General features: G+C 47.1%; 1 protein-coding gene across 6 annotated transcripts in view; it reads right to left on the reverse strand.

Moving 5' to 3' along the window:
- The window catches only part of GRAMD1B (GRAM domain containing 1B), a 186,446-nt gene that overhangs the window by 119,308 nt on the left and 47,721 nt on the right, over positions 1 to 19,417 (reverse strand). For 3 of the 6 annotated variants that reach the window (XM_084782044.1, XM_084782039.1, XM_084782046.1), the window contains one exon: positions 7,253 to 7,330. In XM_084782044.1, the coding sequence (XP_084638170.1) occupies positions 7,253 to 7,330 (78 nt within the window). Of the gene's footprint in view, positions 1 to 7,252; positions 7,331 to 8,304; positions 8,384 to 19,417 lie in introns of those variants that run through there. The other 3 variants (XM_084782045.1, XM_084782047.1, XM_084782051.1) reach the window with 2 other exon arrangements.

A 19,417-nucleotide genomic window follows, 5' to 3' on the forward strand; every position in this document is an offset into this window, starting at 1 on the left:
GAAACTCTGTCTCAAAAAAAAAAAACATAAATAAATAAATAAATAATATGTAACACAAGCACATATAAAACACTAGCTATGGACCAGTCATATCTTTATTATAAACTACCACCCATGCGATGGGTTTAGTTTGCACAATCCTATGAAGTATGACTACTCCATGCCTTTTACAAAGGAGAAGGATGAGGCACACAGACAGCTGCTGACCTCCCCCAACACAACATGGCATGTGCTGGAGCAGCAGTTCTCAACCTGTGGTCTTGAAGCCTTTGAGGGCCAAATGACCTTTTCACTGGGGTCACATCAGATACCCTGCATATCAGATATTTATATTATAATTCATAACAGTGGGGAAAAACCACAGTTATGAAGAAGCAACAAAAATAATTTTATGGTCGGTGGTCACCACAACATGAGGAACTGTATTAAAGGGTCGCAACATCAGGAAGGTTGAGGACCACGGTGCTGGAGCTATGATTTCAGGCGGGAGGCTCTTAGCCTCGAGACTGTGCTGCCTTCCTCTGCCGCACAAGCCAGAAAACTCAGGTTCTTCCTGGACAGCCTCCCAGCCTGGATGTCACTCCTGTCAGCAATATTTCTCACATTTTTAATGGGTCCCTCTTTTTTTGTCCTCACTACCACCATTCAAAAATATACCATCTGGTCTCGGGCTCAATGTTGCCATGGCAGTGGTTCCTCCCTGCCCACCTCAGTCCTGGCTGTATTTATCACCCTCTTTCTTTTTTTTTTTTTTTCAGAGCACTTCTTACTACTCCGAGGCTGCTTTGTTCAGTGTCTTGCTGGACGGCAAGCATCAGAGCAGCTACCCTGGCATATAGTATGTGCTCAGTGAATAGCTAAGAGACCGACTAGGTGGATTTTTTTGTTTGGTTGGTTTTGGTTTTGGTTTTGGTTTTGGTTTTGGTTTTGGTTTTTCAAGACAGGGTTTCTCTATATTATCTTGGCTGTCCTAGATTCGCTTTGTAGACCAGGCTGGCCTCAAACTCATAGCGATCCACATTTGCCTCCCCAGTGCTGAGATTAAAGGATTGTACCACCACCACACCCAGCCATAGGTGGATTCTTATCTGTTTGCACTCCCAAGTGTTTGTTTCTCAAATCCACGTTTCTCCATGGGATCAGTGTGATTCTTCTCACTGGAATAGCGAGGTGGGGTGGGGGCGGTGAGGGGGTTGGGGTTGGCTAAGTGGGCTGAGGTCTGAATTCAGGCTTCTGAAGTCACATGGTAGAAGGAGACAACCACTTCCTGCCAGTTGCTGTCTGATCTCCACAGCCACCAGCTTCTAAGAATCCTTTTAAACAAGAACAGATGGAGTGACTAGGTGCTGGAGACCGAATGGACCTCCGCGGTACTCAAATTCGCATTGAAATTCGAGCCTCCAGTGTCTGGGAGGGAAGAGGCCCATGAAGAGAGTGGGCTCCAAACTGGACATCTTGGCACACACCTGCAACCCCATCCTTTGGGAAACTGAGTGAGGAGAATTGTGAGTGGGCGGCCAGCCTGCACCACACAGTGGGGCCTCTGTTGGTGTTTGTTTTTTTTAAAGAGGAGACAGCTGACTTGATGAAGCACTTAGCACAGAAGCCTTAGGACAGTCTCAGGCTGCCACAGAAGAAAGCCCCAGTAGGGTGGAGCACATCTGAGACCCCAGTGCTGGGGAGGGGGAGTCAGCCAGCCTTGCTCAGTTACCAAAACCTAAAATCTAGGGAGAAGCCGACCCAAAATGGCCTTCCCCTCAACAAGGACATCCAAGGTTGACCTCGGGCCCCACAAGCACATCTTTGCGAACCAGTGCGAATGCACGCAAGCACGTAAGGAAGATGGACTCTTAGGCCCACCTTTCCCTGAGGATTTACACCCAGTTACAAGGTGTGGGGTGGGGGTGGGGGTGGGGGAGGAGGGGAGAGGTGGGAGGACAGGACACAGACAGGTAAGTGGCTCATACTCTGTAAGTAAACATGCAACAATCCTGCAAACAACTGAACTCAAACCCAATAGGGCATCTTTTAAAAGGTTATTTTTTTTAGTCTAAATCTTTTCTGCCTTGAATGAGAAGAAAGACAGAAAAAAAAGGCAGAAAAGAAAAAGCAGGCTTCATTAAACACTAGCTCTGCAAGGATACTGATCTTGGACTTCTCGGCCCACAGAAATGTCACAATACACACCTGTGATTTAAAAGGTGGAGGAGGCAGAAAGATCCAGGCATCCCAGGCCAGTCTAGCCTACAAAGCAAGTTCAAGGCCAGCCTGAGTAACTTGACACTCTGCCTCAAAAAGCCTGTTTATAAGGTTGCCCAGGTAGACCCAGGGCACCCCATGTCTCAAGATCCCTCCAACGTTTCCTGTCAACGAACGGCACTCTTTCCATCGCACGGAAGACCCATCCACATGGTCCCAGAAGCCCACTCCTAGGACAAGACGCTGCAGCAGACATAAATATTTGTGGTTCCTGAGCTCTTCCTGCTTTCTCCTGCTCTTCTCCCACCCCCTCCGTGCTTGTGTACATCCTGTTCCCTCCCCAGGAATGCTGCCCGTGTGACACTCCCACTCATCCCGAAGCTCTCAGCTGAAGCATCACCCTCCAGAGTCTTCGTGGATGCACCCCCTCTTGCCTTCACCCCAAGAACAGCAAACCACTGAAGAACCAATGAGGTTCCTAACTTCATTGGGCCTCAGTCTCCCAAACAGTCTCCCAAACAAAACAACAGTATCCTCTTGTTAGGGCCACAGAAAGAGGGCAATGTTCAGAAAATACGTGAAGGATTCACTGCACAGTTTGGAGCTTAACAAGGATGTTGTTATTACTGAATGCATACTTCCAAGTCCATAATAATATCATAAACTCATTTGCAAGTATGTCTCACTAACAACAAGAAGACTCCGGAGGGGGGATGCCACACCGCAGTCTGCCTATCCACCGGTGTCTGTACTTGGCATCCTACCTTGAGCCTACCTACCGCCTACTCCTCCATGACCTCTTCCTCCTTCCACATCCCCCTCCCAACTTCACGCCCACTCCTCTTTGTTATTATTTTTTTTTACCCCACTGACTCCAAGTTAGTGCTCCTCTAGGCACAAGGGTGTGGCGCCACCCATTGCATCATGGGCAATTCTCCCTCCCTTAGCAGCTATCAACTGCCAATCATTCTCAGCTGGCTGAGGACCCATGGGCCCCTTCCGTGTCTTTGCTACCATAGGTCAGACAAGCATGGAATCAAGTCTCGTTGGGAGCCAAAATGAGAGGGCGAATAACTACCACTAATTTAACACCTACTGAGTGTCTAGTTTGTTCAACACCTACTTAACACCTAGCGCTTTACATACAGTATTTCAGCTCTCCTTCACTAGATGCTGTAAACAACAGACCTTTACAACTGAGAAGACTAAAGTCGAGAAAAGCCAAGTACGTAATAGTGATAGTTAGACCTGGTGGCTTGTCTTTAATCCCACCATTTGGGAGGTAGAGACAGGAAGATTTCTGTAAGTTCAAATCCAGACTGGTCTATACATAGCGTGTGAGTATGAGTGTGTGTGTGTGTGTGTGTGTGTGTGTGTGTGTGTGTGTGTGTAATAAAATACTCAAGTTACCACCTATCACGATGCTACACACCTGTAATCCCAGACCTCATGAGGCCCAGGAAGGATTGTCACAAAATCAAGGATAGCGTGGTCTACATTGTGAGCTCTAGGCCATCCAGCGCTACATAGCTACACATAGTGTGGCTATTTTATCTCATAAAAATGACAACAAAGGGCTGAAGAAACAGCTCAAAGGTCCTGAGTTCAATTCCCAGCAGCCACAGGGTGGCTCACAACCATCTATGATGAGATCTGGTGCCGTCTCCTGGCCTACAAGGCATACATGCAGGCAGAACACTGTATACATAATAATAAATAAATATATCTTTTTTTTTTAAATGATGACAAAAAACGCAGTTAGAGCTGGGAATGTCGCTCAATTGGAGAAAGCTTGCCTGCCATGTGAATAGGCCTGAGGTTGAGCTGCAGCATTTCAATATAGTAAAATAAAAAGGTACATTCAGGAAGAAATAAAGAAAGTCAGGTGTGGCACAGATCTTCAATCCCAGCACTTGGAAACGGTAAGAGGAACAAAAGTTCAGTGTCATCCTAGGTTATACAACTAGCTTGAGGCCAAACTGGGTTGCTCGAAACCATGTCTTGAAAACAAAAATAAAAAACGGGAGAAAAGAAAGTATTGCAAATAAAACACACCTGACTGTAAGGTATGCACTTCTACCAATACAGCAGCCCCACCAGCAGCCAGGGCTCCTCCACCTGTCTTGCAGCTGGGCTCTAGAAGATTCCCTGTGTCCTTTGGGTGTTTTACAAAGGCTCACATCATGCCTGCCCACAGGGATGAGTGGAGCTCTGGTCCCACAGGCAGGGCACTGCAGCCCTGCCTTGGCACTTACAGACCCACAGGCTCACTCTAGGTTTCAACTTTCCTACTGCTGAAAGGCAACCGGGTCAGCTGAGACCACACTCTGCTGAAGGCCAGCGGCTACACACAAAGGGTCCTCAGTACGACAGCTCCTTCTACAATCTGTGCTGTGTTTAGAAGTCCCTGTCACTGGGGAAACAGAGGAGTAAAAAGTCTGAGTACCTGAGAAGCTAATAATTGGTCTAGTTTAGCGTAGACCTGGAGACTAATGTTTTAGCTTGCCATTGGCATCTCCTAGAAGCAGAGAGTGGCATAATGCCCTACACACACACACACACACACACACACACACACACACACACACACACAAAGATAAGGATTCATGTGAGAGTTGTTTTCTCTTTTCCCATTTACTGGAAGCCTAGCAGGAGTGTCGAAATATCCTACTTCCTACACAGCCCTCCCTCTGACTCCTTCCCCATTTCCCAGTAAATGGACTCTTTACATAAAATTGACCTTTCTTTCTGATGTCATAGCTGCCCTGGAAATCACGGTTGCCCTGTTTGGCCAGATAGAGAGGTTTCACTTACAATTGTTCAGACAGTCAAGAGATGTACATAAGCACACTTCAGTCAACAATGGAGCCAGTCCAGGAAGATTAGATTCCTAGAAACTCTACAGCCACCTCAGTTTACAGGAGAATTCCCTGCCGTCTACACAATGAGACAATCACGTGGTGATTATCCTATTGTCATGGTTAGAGTGAGGTGGCTTTGTGCAGGGTTGAAGAGAATCAGTGTTTTATTAAACTAACTAAAAGAGTATCTTATACCAACAAAAAAAAAATCCCTATAATTTTAAAGAATTTTTAGTTAAAAAAAATTCAGTGTTAATTTTCGCCTGATCTGTGAAGCAAGCTTTAATGATCTGGGGTATTAGGAGCAGCCACAGACCACCTTATTCTTGGCCAGTTCCTGCTGCATCTACCCCCCAAGAAGAACATCACAGAGTAAATGAGACGATGATAACAAGAAAGACTCACACAGCACAGGACATGTGGCCATTAATGAGACAGTGCACAGTCATCCAAAGGCCCCAGCGAAGGGCTGGGAGCATCGCTTAGTCAGTAAGATGCTTGCTGACATAAGCCAAAGTTTCATCTCCAGGAGCCCTGAGTTTATAATCACAGCCAGCATGAGGGAGGCAAAGACAAACGGATCCCTGCGGCTCACTGGGAGCTTGATCAATGAGTTCCAGGCCAAAGAAGAGGCCTTGCCTCTCCTCCACTTGAAAGAGGAGCAGGAGAGAGGGCTCAGTGGTTAAGAGCACTGGCAGCTCCTTCTAGTGTTCCTGAGTTCAATTCCCTTCAATTCCTACATCTCAGCAAGGACTTCATCTGAACCACTCATTTGGGCTAATACTGGGCATAAAACAGAGAGATGGGACAAAATTTAAAAGACTTTGTAATGCAAACACAACATCTGGAGAGACCTTGGCATTCTGGTCCAGGACAGAGTCTCTCTTGACATGTTGCCTGGCTTCAGCTTGGTCTCTCCTGTGACAGGGAGGCTCATTACTTTGCGGGGCCTGTTTCGTCATACAAACCCTCATACTAACGTGTTTGGTTTGTTTTTGTTTTTCGAGACAGGGTTTCTCTGTGTAGCCTTGACTGTCCTGGAACTCTCTTTGTAGACCAGGCTGGCCTTGAACTCACAGAGATCCACCTGCCTCTGCCTCCCAAGTGCTGGGATTAAAGGCATACACTACCAGACACAGCTTTCTCTAATTCTATTTCAATTCTGTTTGGTAGGGTTTTGTACATAGAGCTGGGAATGGCAGCCCATGACTGTACCTAGCAATCCAGAAGCACAAAGGCCAGCCAGAGCTGGCTCAAAAGTGAATGCTATTAAGCTCACCATAAACAATCTTCTTTCTAGTCTAATCTCCTTTTTGTCAACCAGCTCTTACTTTTGTTTGCTTGTGAAACTGGGTTTCTCTGCGTAGCCCTGGCTGTCCAAGTACACAGACATCCACCTGTCGCTGCCTCTGGAGTGCTGGTTTTAAAGGTGCACCACCACCACAGGCCTTTCAATGAGTTCCTAAAATGTTTTTTTTTGAGGCAAGCTTTCTCTTGTACTCCCTGGATGTTCTGGACTCGCTTTGTAGACCAGGCTGGCCTCGACCTCACAGAGATCCGCCTGCTTTTGCTCTCAAATCCTCAACCCAGCATGTAGGAGCCTCCACGTTCTCCTTGTAGCCTCTATGTCAACCTCTTCTCCAATAACTCCCACCGCGCGCGCACGCGCGCACTCACGCACGCATGCATGATCTGCTCCACTCCAAAGAAGCAGCCTTCAGGGACCACAAGTGCCCATCCCAGAACATACAAATTCCTTACCCAAATCAAAAATGAAATAAAATTGCTTTTCCCTAAAAGAACCATGCTACACTTGACCTTTAAAGTATGATGTACACATTTAATCCCAGCCCTCAGGAAACAGAGGCAGGAGGATCTCTGAAGCCAGCCTGGTCTACAAAGCCAGCTCCAGGACAGTCAGGGCTACAAAGAAACCCTGTCTTAAACAAAACAAAACAAAAGCATGACTCAAATGCAGTTGGCTCCTCCTTTGGAGAGCCAATCCAGTACCTTCAGCATTGGCAATAGTGTTGCTCCTTCTCCTTTTTTTGGACCACAGTTTCTTTCCAGTCATTCTCCAAGGGCAAAGGCCAGAGCACTCCCACCCACAGCAGAAGCATCGGAGGCACTGCATCCCCCGCTCAGCCATTTTCTCCACCCCTCCCACACCACTCCCTTTTCTTCAAACTTACCTTTCTTCCCGCACTCGAGGACTCAGGAACCTGCTGGAGTCATCATCATGGCTGCTCTGTTGGCTGCTCTGCTGGCTGCTGAGGAGAGACAAAGGATAGGAACCATTAAAACTTCTCCACCTAGGCCAGGCGTGGTGGCGCACGCCTTTAATCCCAGCACTCGGGAGGCAGAGGCAGGCGGATCGCTGTGAGTTCAAGGCCAGCCTGGTCTACAGAGGGAGTCCAGGACAGCCAAGGCTACACAGAGAGACCCTGTCTCAAAACAAAAACAAAACAAAACAAAACAAAAAAAAACCTTCTCCACCTATCGGACATAATGGCTCACACCTTTAATCCTAGCACTCAGAAGGCATAGGCAGGCAGATCTCTGTGGGTTCGAGGCCAGCTGGGTCTACAAAGTAAATTCAGGATAGCCAGGACTACAAGAGAAACCCCGTCCCAAAAACAAAACAAGGAGCTGGAGAGATGGCTCAGTGGTTAAGAGCTCTGTCTGTTCTTCCAAAGGACCTGGGTTCAATTCCCAGCACCCACATGGCAGCTCACAACTGTCCGAAACTCCAGTTCCAGGGGATTTGACACCTTCACAGCAATGCGCATAAAGTAAAATTAAATAAATTATAAAACAAAACAAACCATAACAAACAAACAAAGAATTCTCCACCTTTCTCAACCCTCAACTACACAAAGAAATGGGATTACAAACCCAAGCGAAAGCAGACCGCTCTGGTAGAAGCAGGGGTGCTGAGCTGAGCTGAGCTGAGCCATGAACCGGCTAAAAGTCATTCTCACAGCAGGCAAGGCAGCTCTGCGGCTGCCCAGACTGGAGAAGCCAGGAGCTAACCTACTGTCTGGATTCCCAGGTATGTATGCCTAAGTAGGCAAGTACGGACAGCTTCCAACGTGGTTGTTTAAGCTCTCTGACGGACAGCGGCCCATTCTTCTTCAACCCACCCGAGCCCCCAAGGACCTGGTGCTGTAGGAAAGAGAGGGCTTGTGAGGTATGAGGGAGGGAGAAGGCAGAAAGTCGAGTTGCTAGGATCTGCACCACCTACCAGGTCCACTGCCCTGCCCCGAGGGAGGGCTGAGAGGGAGGGAGGGAAAAGGCAAAACCTCAGGTCTTCCTACTCTGAGGGCTGGATGAATACAGAGCTCATTCAAAGCACAGTTTTGAAGCTGGGTGTGGCGATGCACGCCTTTAATTCCTGCACCTGGGAGGCAAAGGCACGTGGGTCTCTATGAGTTCAAGACCAGCCTGGTCTACAAAGCCAGCTCCAAGACAGACAGGACTACATAGAGAAACTCTGTCTCTCACACACACACACACACACACACACACACACACACTTCTTTAAGGATTCTATACAACATCGGAATATATATTTAAAACTTCTTGGAACACAACATTGCTCCAGTGTTGCTGACCCACGTCATTTCATATTGGGGATTCACCTGATTGACTCTTACCATTCACTAATGTGCACCATGGAAAACACTTGGCAGGAAGAGCAGAAGAGGGGTGTCTAAAGTTCAAGGGTTTTATAACATAATAGTCAACGGGTTCCATTAACCCAAAAGACCAAGATGAGCATTTCAGTCTCTGAGGGGGGAGAGAGAGAGAGAGAGAGAGAGAGAGAGAGAGAGAGAGAGAGAGAGAGAGAGAGAGAGAGATTGATTCTCGACCTGATATTAACAAGTTACTCCACTAGATGGCATTGTTGTTTCCCAAATGACAACCAACCCAACACCTCTGTCGCCTGGGTGAGTCGATTTTTGGGCGCCCCCTTCTGGTCTTCCCATGGATTGGAAAGTTCAGCTAACAGAAGCAAAAACAATTGGTCACCTTTAAAATGTCTGTTGGCTCCAAGTAACTAATTATGCCAACTAGGGGCCAGCAAAATGGCTCGGTGGGTAAAGATGCTTGCTTCAAAGCCCTGAGACTTGCAACCTGAGTTCTATTACTGCAAAGGAAAGAGCCACCTACCAAAAGGTGTTGTCCTCTGGTGGATCACATCACACCTGTGCAAACACACACACACACATACACATACACACACACACACACACACACACACACACACACTCCCCACCCCACCCTCCACCCCCCAAGAGACAGGGTTTCTCTGTGTAACCCTGGCTGTCCCAGAACTCACTCTGTAGACCAGGCTGGCCTTGAACTCACAGAGATCTCTCCGCCCCTGCCTCCTGAGTGCTGGGATTAAAGTTGTGTGCCACCACCACCTGGCAATACAAATATTTAAGAAAAAACCAAAACAAAACAGGAAGGCAGAGGCAGCTGTATCCCTGTGCGTTTGAGGCCAGCCTGGTCTACAGTGCGAGTCTAGGATAGCCAGGGCTACACAGAGAAATTCTATCTCAGAAAAGAAAAGAAAAAAGAAAACAAGCCTGCACACACCCAACAACGCCAACAGGAGGCAGTGTCAGTATCAAGGCAATGGCCGAGCGTAAAACATGAAGCCCTCAACCACAGAGCCCAATCCTGTGGTCAGAGAGTACGCATGCACGGTGTGGCAACACTCTGCTATGTGTTGGATTCACACTCCACTCCTTCCCCACCCCCACCCCCTCATAGATTACATCCTGACTGAAGTTTTCCCTCCCTCCTCTCCTCCTGGGCAGGCCTCTCAGGGATCACAGCTCACTTCTTACTTGTATGACTCTGAGTGATTCACAACGTTTCCCCTCACTTACCGGAGAGATAGCTGCTGACAGTGAGCACTGATAAAGGAAACAGTACGGGTTTATACGATCAGATATAAGTGAAGCGCGGAGACCAGCGTCTGCTACGCACGATAACTGCTGTGCAATGCTGCACGACACAGCAGGACAAAAGAGGACAACACCAAAGTACAAGACGTGAGTCAGACATGGACCCTGTATTCAAGAGCAAAAAAATGGTGGCTCTCACAAAACATGAGATGCTTCAAGAACAGAAAACAAGAGCTCATTTCTTTCTGGGGCTGGTAAAAGTATCTCAACAACAAGTTTTTTGCATTGAAACTCAAAACTGGATGGCGTCCAGCATGGCAGGACACAGAGGCAGGACGGTTCGAAGCTAGCTGAGTCTGATATCCAGAGTCTGGCTGTGATGGCTCGTGCTTGTAAATCCCTTTACTGGGAATGCAGAAACAGGCAGAGCTCTGGGGCTCGCCGGCCAGCTTAGCATGGAAGACTTGGCCAGTGAGGGGCCCTATCTCAAAAACAAGGTAGACAGCAGCTGGGAAATGACTCCTGAGGGTGACCTGGAGTTCCACAGGCACACACACACACAGGCACACACACACACACACACACACACACACACACACACACACTTCTGGAACACACCAGAGGGAACCAGCAGACTCCCACTTTTCTTCCCCATGTGCCTGCTGCAGAAGTTGATCCTTGGATGGCCCTACTAATACTCACAACACTGGGAAGGGCTGACGGAAATCCATGGTAATTCATGAAGCATACCCTGAGATGCATGCTGGACAAATTCCCTGGATTCTCCCAAAATAACCATCCTCTTCCCAACCCCAAGAACCCACGAACCCCAACCACACACCTAGAAAGTAGAGCCTAGCCTCACAAGCCACAAGAAGATGCCCTTGTGCCCTCTGATGGGGATGGAACCTGGTATCTTTCTGTTCTTTTATTTAGCTTAGTGTCTTATTTTAGTCTTTGCAGTACTGGAGATATATCTCTGGGCCTTTCAGGTGCTGAACAAGTACTCTACCACTGAGGCGTCCATCAGTCTTATTTTATTTTGAGACAGTCCCACTACGTTTCTCAGGTTGGCCTTGAACTCACTATGGAGCCCCGGGCTTGAACTTACAGTTTCCCATGTAGTTCAGATTCTTTTTTTTTTTTTTAATATTTATTTATTAATGTATACTGTGTTCTGCTTGTATGTACACCTGCAGGCTAGAAGAGAGCACCAGATCTCATTGTGGATGGTTGTGAGGCACCATGTGGTTGCTGGGGATTGAACTCATGACCTCTGGAAGAGCAGTCAGTGCTCTTAACCCCTGAGCCATCTCTCCAGCCCCATCGTTCAGATTCTATGCGTGTGTCACTGCATCGTTTCCTGAGTAGAATTAGCTCTCCCTCTCCGTGGCTATGCTGCACTGGCCTCCTGAACCTGGAGAAAGTTTTGAGATTCAGGTGGACCGAAGCAGCCATGAGGCTTGCCAGATGAAATTCACTCTTCCCCCAGATTTGATGGAAGCCACCCACACCAAGGCCACTGACCCTCAAGTGCCCATTTCTCTGCTTTTGGCAATAGTCTGCTGCATTAGGAACAATTATATCATGCTAATTGGGAGTTGCAAAACACTGCAAGTGACAGTTTCAGCTGTCTTTGATTAATAAACAAGGAGCAATAAATTCTCTCGAACTGTGGATGGGGTAGAAATAGACAAGCCTGAGTTTTCCCTGGCTTTGATTCTTGTTGGCCTTATCACCCCAGGCGGGCGCACTAAATGCTCTCTTAGCCTAATTCCTCAAGAAATGGAGACTCAGGAGACTCACTGTGTTTAGTCACTACTTAATCCTCAATTTACCGAGCTGGGGATTATATTTCAAGGAATTCGATCATCGTGCCCCAAACTATGAAGACTCAAGTCCTAGTCTCGACTCTGCCACTCAGCAGGGGAGATGGGATTTACTGTGTCTAAAGGTCAGGTGTACATTGCAATGAGGTTTAGAAATGAAGCTGGGCGTGGTGGTGCACGCCTGTAGTCCCAGGACAGGCCAGCCTGTCTACAAAGTGAGTCCAGGACAGCCAGGGCTACACAGGGAAACCCTGTCTTGAAAAACCAAAAGAGTTAGAAATGGAAATGATTGTGGCAGGCATGGATACAAATTGTACTAGATGGCCACAGTTAGCTTTCCTGATAGGTACAAGGAACCACAAGGTAGCCACAGAGATCCTTAAGGTGTTTGTTGTTTGTTCTTGCTTTTGATATATTAGTGTCTTTGCACTATTGGGAGTCAAACCTAGGGCCTCAAGTGCGCCAGGCAAGCACTCTGTGGTTGAGCAATAATAGCCATACAGAGGAAATTCTTTTTTATTTCCTCTTGGACGGGAGCATATGCACGTGTCACAGCATGTGTGTGGAAGTCAGAGGACAGCTTATAAGAATCTATTCTCTCTTTCCACAGTGGGATCCCCCAAGGTTTGAACTCAGGCCCTCAGGGTTGGTGGGAGGTGCCTTTACTTACCCATTGAGTCATCTCACTCAGCTCCAAGAGAGATGCTTAACGAGAAAACCGTTAAGAGCCCCTAGCCCTGAAATATAGAGCCGCTCCATCACAACTGGAGGACAGGCTGCATTCCACGCTGAATTATTTCCACGTATAAAGTGACTCTAGTTCACAGTTTTGGGTTAGGTAGGAAAGGCATATGCGGGAAGAGAAAGGAGGGAACGGAGAAGTAGAGAATAAAGAAAACTGGTTTCTAGCCGAGGGTGGTGGCGCACGCCTTTAATCCTAGAACTCAGAAGGTAGAGGCAGGTGGATCGATGAGAGTTCAAGGACAGCCTGGTCTACAAAGCAAGTCTAGGACACCCAAGGCTACACAGAGAAACCTGTCTCGAAAAACTGGGAAAAAAATTTAAAAAGAAGAAGAAGAAGAAAGAAAAAGGAAGAAAATCGGTTTCTGTTTGTCACCTGGCAAGCAAGTATGGGAAAGTCTAATAATAGAAATAAGTACACAGATGCGATTGGGACGTTGTGAAAGACTGCCAGCTTCTTACACAACATACCTAATAGTCTCAAATAGTACTTAGAAAATCACAGGCTGGGAGCAAACTGCCAATCTGCCTACTGAGCTTGAAGGCTCACTTCTGTTTAATGGCTCCCATGGGAACCTGCAGCAGGAGAACTGGCCGGACAAAGATTTACAATAGGCTCAGAACGCAGCTCAATATTTTCCTCCCTCACAAAAATCCACAAACACCTTTCCGTTGAAGACTTCTTTCACCTCTAAACATGCCCGTGTCTGGGCTTCGTTTGCTTTGGGTTTGCTTTGCTTTGTTTGAGACAGGGTACTGTTCTGTGGTTCAGGGTATCTGGAATTTAACTATGTAGCCCAGGCTTGCCTCCAACTTGCAGGGTTCCTCTTGTTTCTACCTCTCCAATGCTGGGATTACAGGTGTGAGCCATCATGCCCGGCTGTGTTTTGTTTCCTGTGTAGCCCGTCGTGCCTTCAAACCCCAGAGCCTTCTGTCTCAGCCTCCTGAGTAACTGAAATTATATGCTCCACTGTGGCTTAGCTTCCATGTTTGGTTTTTAAATGGGTGAGGAGGTCTCCTTCAACCCTTTTTTTTTTCCTTTTCTTCATGGCCATTGACATAACACACAGCTTGATGACTGTTAAGTCGTTGTCAAAACATAGTAAACTGGTACTTTAGCATCAGAGCCAGAAACTATTAACCTAATTATTTGGGGGGAGCATCCAACCTGGGGGGCCTCACATACACTAGGCAAGCACTCTACCACTGAGCTGTATAGCTAGCCCTGTGAGTAATAGTTTAAAGTTTCCTACTGACAATGGTGGTCACAACAGAGGACACACACACACCTGGATTTGTGAGTTAATCTGTTGCAATCTGGACCTCACACCCACCACCCTGTTTTTTTCCCCAGGGACAGTGGCTAGACTGTCTTGCTTTTAAACTGGGAGTAGTGACATGCACCTGTGGTCTCAGCACTTGGGGAGACTGAGGCAAGAAGATCCTAAGTTGCAGGCCAGCCCGGGCTACAGAGTGAGACCTTTGTCACAAAGCAAAGCAGACAAACAAGAATACTAATCCTACTGGACTGCCCCAGTAGGTCTGACATGGAGAGTGGTCCAGCGTTTGGAAGAGCCTCCTTCCAGACTTCTGTGAGTCCTAGGGGCCCCCTTTGCGGTACTTGTGCTCTCTTGACTTGGGTATTTCCTGTGTTCTTCTGGTTGATCCTGGAGTGTTACCCAGGACTCCTGCAGTCACTCCTTCAATAAATTATCAAAGATCAACTACATATTAAACATTAGTCTAGAGGCCAGACACTAGTGTAAATGGTAAACAAAACGCTGGAAGTCTCTGCACTCAAGGAGGCAGCATACGAGCAGGTTGCTTTTTTCTGCTTCAGATCAAGGAACCTAGTCTTCAGGGATCCCTGACATCATTGCCACAATCTTGTGCAGCAGCAGTACATCCCCTCGAGACGTGAGAATTCTCAGCAGATGATCCAATAACCCTGAGGCCAGTGAAGAGTCAAAATAATCTGCAATGAGCCTGGTGTGGTACCTTATACCTGTAATCCCCAGTCCTGGGGAGCTAGGGCAGCAGGACTGCAGTGTGTTCCAGGTCAGCCTAAGCTAAACAGTGAGGCCTTGACCAGGGCTGGAGAGATGCTGTTCAGAGCTCTTTCAGGAAGCCAGGCGTGGTGGCATACGCCTTTAATCCCAGCACTCGGGAGGCAGAGGCAGGCAGATTGCTGTGGGTTCGAGGCCAGCCTGGTCTACAAAGTGAGTCTAGGACAGCCAAGGATACACAGAGAAACTCTGTCTCGAAAAACAAAAACAAAGAAAAACAAACACACACACACACACACACACACACACACACACACACACACACAAGAGCTCTTCCAGAGGACCCAGGTTCAATTCCTAGCACCCACATGGTACTTATAACCATCTGTAATTCAAGTTTCAGGAAATCTGATATTCTCTTAAGGCCTCTTCAGGCATGAAGTACCCACATGGTGTACAGGTATATGTGCAGACAAAACACCTGTACACATAAAAAAATAAATAAATATTTACCTTTGGTGTACTGTTTGCCATTTACACCATTTTTTTAAAAGGGGAGACCCTGGTCCCCCAAAATAAGTAAATGAATAAATATAATTTTATTTAACTTTTTTTTTTGGCTTTTTCAAGACAGGGTTTCTCTGTGTAGGCCTGAATGTCCTGGACTCGCTTTGTAGACCAGGCTGGCCTGGAACTCACATCGATCAGCCTGCCTCTGCCTCCCAAGTGCTAGGATTAAAGGTGTGTGCCACCACACCCAGCCAAATATATTTTAAATGTTAAAATCAACTAGAAAACCCATGGCAATGCAACCTTCACCTACTCTTGACAGGTAATACAGCCAACTCCCAGAGATAGCAGACAGAGAGCTGAGCTGACCCATACAGTAGCCACTAGGCACATACATTGTGTGACTTTTAATTAATTAGAAACTCAGACCTTAGCTAGTGGCTTCAGTAGTGGGCTGTCCAGAACATTTGCATTCTATTAGAGAGCTTTACTGGACATTACTTGTAAAAGAAGCTTCCAGGGGCTGGTGAGATGGCTCAGCGGTTAAAAGCACTGACTGCTCTTCCAGAGGTCCTGAGTTCAATTCCTGGTAACCACATGGTAGCTCACAACCATCTGATGGGATCTGATGGTCTCTTCTGGTATGCAAGTGTACATGCAGACAGAGCACTGCATACATAATAAATAAATAAATCTGAAAAAGAAGGAGAAGAAGAAGAAGAAGAAGAAGAAGAAGAAGAAGAAGAAGAAAAGGAGGAGGAAGAGGAGGAAGAGGAGTTGTTTCCAGATTAAACCAAGAACCGAAATTCTAGCTCTGCCATTGGTGTCCTGAGCAACTCTGAGAAGCAAACCTGAGTCCTCTCTGCCTTCCCATCGCCACGTCTGCTCAGATCTAAGTTAATAGGCTCCTTGCAAAGATAGAGTGACCTGATTAGTATAAGCATTTAACAAAAAGATTGGCAATCAGTAAATGAGCATCTGTCAAATGGCCACAACCCTTATCTTTAGTATCGTATCTTACTGAGCTCTCTTAGCACTCAGCTCTCTGAAGACTCTTGCGGCAAGTAGGTCCATTTCTGACCTCAGTGTCTTTTCTCCTCTCTTTGTACGTCACTATGAGACTCACATAAACTGGAAGTACACCTACACTCCGCTCTACACCAAGGCTGGCCAACTCCACTTCTTTCTGTCTCCCAAATCCCCACTGTCCACTTGTCACTCACCCAGCTGCTCCAATACCTCTCCCGGCACTCCACACTGAGACTACTTTGATAGACTTCCCAGCTGCTTTTCCTGTTGCCAGTCTGGGCCCCTCTCCAGTGCACCCTCCACAATGACACAACATGACAACATGACACAAGTCATGTCCTGGTTTAAAATCCTGGAGGTAGCCAGAGACATAGTTCAGTGATTAGAAAGCTTGCTTAGTATGTTTAGGGCTCTGGACCCCAGGAGGAGCATGCAACATGCTTGTACACTCGCAACCTCACATGCACACGCGTGTGTGTGCAAACACACACCCACATCCTTGGCTCTTCACAAAATTCCAAAGCCAAGTTCACACTTTTACAATAAAGGGCCTCCTAGCCTGACTGCTGTCACGTCCCAGCTCCATCATCTCCTATAGCCAGCTCTACTCCAGCCACACCTGTCTCGCCTTTGAACTTTCTTCTTCTCTGGCCTGTCACATACTCTCTACTGGCCCAGTAAACCCAGTAATCCCTGCCGTGAGGCAGCAATGGCCTAAGGATTGAGCTACACGCTCTAGTGTTTGACTGCCCATGTTCAGATCTTATCTCTGTGGAAGACCACTCGAGGTGCTCGGTTTCAACCCCTGTCAGGGGTTCTGCACTACAAACTAGCACATACACTATTGGAGCATTCTCGGAGTTAAGGCCCCCACTGAGTACCCAGGCTGTGCATGTAGGTACTATGTCTTCCATTATTCGTCAAAAATGGAAGCTTCAGGAAGGAAGTTCTCCTGGCGGCTGTCACCTACACTCTTCTATGCAGCATCCTGAAATGGCCTTTTCCATAGTTGTTATGCTTAGATGGATTCTAATGAATAATCTGCTTCGCAGCCCAGCATGGCGTCACATATCTGTAATCCCAGCACTTAGGCAGAGGAAAAAGGAACTCTAGTTTGAGGGTAGCCAGGGCTCCACAGCAAAACCTTGTCTCAGAAATACATGTGCTAGTAATTTCACTTCGCTTCACCTTCTACTATAGCTAATAATTATTTGAAAAGTCCTATTTTAATTGTAACTTCTCTCCGTTCTAAGTGCGTCACACTGCTGAGTGGTGCTGGGGCACGCTTATCCCACCAGCCAGTTCAAAAAGACCCCTTTTTGAGTGCTTTCTCAGATCAACATAGATTGTGTGTCTGCCTCCTTGGTCCTCAACATTTTCCAAATGCCAGTGCTGAATGGACCCCACTCAACAATTCCAGGGCACAGAAGAGGTCGTCTGTGACCTTTGCCTCAAGAACAGAAGCTCTGATGCTGAGATCTGGAGATGCCAACTAAAAAGAGACAGACATAGGTGGCCTCCCAAACAAAGAGACCATCACAGCAGAACAACCTGCTAGCTCCTAGCACCTCCTCCGTCCTACCCACAGGCCAAAGACACGAATCTATCTCTCAGTCATTAAAGGTCAGGAGCTGTGTATCTCATGCTCCACAGAAACTTCAGGAGAAAGTGGACAGGAAAGAGTGGGGCTCTTCAAGAACACACTAGGAGCAAAGTTGACAGTAGGCTGAGGCCTCCCACTGTGTGCTTCTCCTACTGAAATGCTTCAAATCTCCATGCCAATCTCAGGCTGTCACAGATACAGATAATTACCCTGCGGCTGGGCAAACAATGAATACTTTATCCAGTGCCTCGTTTCTACGTTTTTTTTTTTTCACAAAGAGTAAATAACTCTTCCGCCACAGTAAAATTCTAGACCTCTGGCCCCACACAATTGAAACAATTATACTCACCCCATTACATTCCTGGAATGGGATCTGAGAAAGGGGCAAGAGAGTTTGTCTCAGTTCCAACTTCCTTCAGCTGCTCTTAGCTGAAGTAGCGCGGTGGCTTTTCCCCCAGTTTCCACCATCCTAGTGGCGGCTTTGGCCTCAGTCACTACTTTGCTTCACAGTGAATCTTATGTACTCTTGAAAGAGTAAATGCAAATTAACCAGGTCACTCGGAGGTAAATCTTTCACTCAGGAAGTAATGTGGTCAACCAAGTCCCTTCTCAAAACTTGAAGTCTGTGAGAATTGGTCAAGACTCCGGACTGCAGGCCTCACAAACCTTGCCCCCACAAATATCTCTCCCCTACCTGCTCTTAACAGCCTGTGCTCCATTCCGGACTGCAGAGAAACCCCTGCTCCCCTAAGCCAGAGCACTCACGTCAGGGAAGGAAGACAATTCAGAAAAACTGCAGGAACAGGGAGGAGAAACCACGATACGCACACACAGACACCTCACAACCTTCCTTTGAGACAAACACTCTGATCCCTCAGCTCCCTAATCTCCTCCCTAACGGGAGTTGGGCACAACACACCAGCACTACCTGTCAGTTCTCAACAACACGCAAGCTTCTTCCCATCAGAACTCCTTAAACTGTATCCCCAACAACCGCCATGTCTGGAAGAACACGTGACTAAAGAGTATTCAGTTTTAATTAACTTACATACACATTGTGGTTCTTGTCAACGACACCTAACTACCATTCAGAACTTCCAAACAGCATCAAATAACACTTCTCAACCACAACAGGTTGAGAAAATTTAAACATAGGCCGGGCGTGGTGGCACACACCTTTAATCCCAGCACTCAGGAGGCAGAGGCAGGTGGATCACTGTGAGTTCAAGGCCAGCCTGGTCTACAAAGTGAGTCCAGGACAGCCAAGGCTACACAGAGAAACCCTGTCTTGAAAAAGAGAAAAGAAAAAAATTGAAACATAACATGGGTTGCTTTGTGTTGTGGTTTACACATGAAATGTTCCCTAAGGCCCATGTTGTGAACATGGTTCCTGGCCATCAGCACCATTTGGGGAATTGTGTGTACTTTAGGACAAGAGATTTAGGTAGAGAGAGTAGGTCACTAGTGGCAGGTACCTGGAGGCTGTATGTTGCTGATCACGTCCTGTTATCCTTTCTGCTGCTGGTCTACCATAATGTGGACATCATGTGCTACACACTCCTGCTGCCAAGATGCTCAGCCTCACTCTGGGGTCAGAAATGCAGTCAACTTACTATGCACACACCTTTGGAACCACGAATTTAAAAAAAAAATCTTTCATTTAAAAAATATTTTATCATTGTGTGTGTCGCATGTCTCTGATATGTATGGTGGCACGCAA

This window comes from Acomys minous (assembly GCF_964271855.1).
Source record: "Acomys minous genome assembly, chromosome: 5".
In the NCBI taxonomy this organism is placed as follows: Eukaryota; Metazoa; Chordata; class Mammalia; order Rodentia; family Muridae; genus Acomys; species Acomys minous.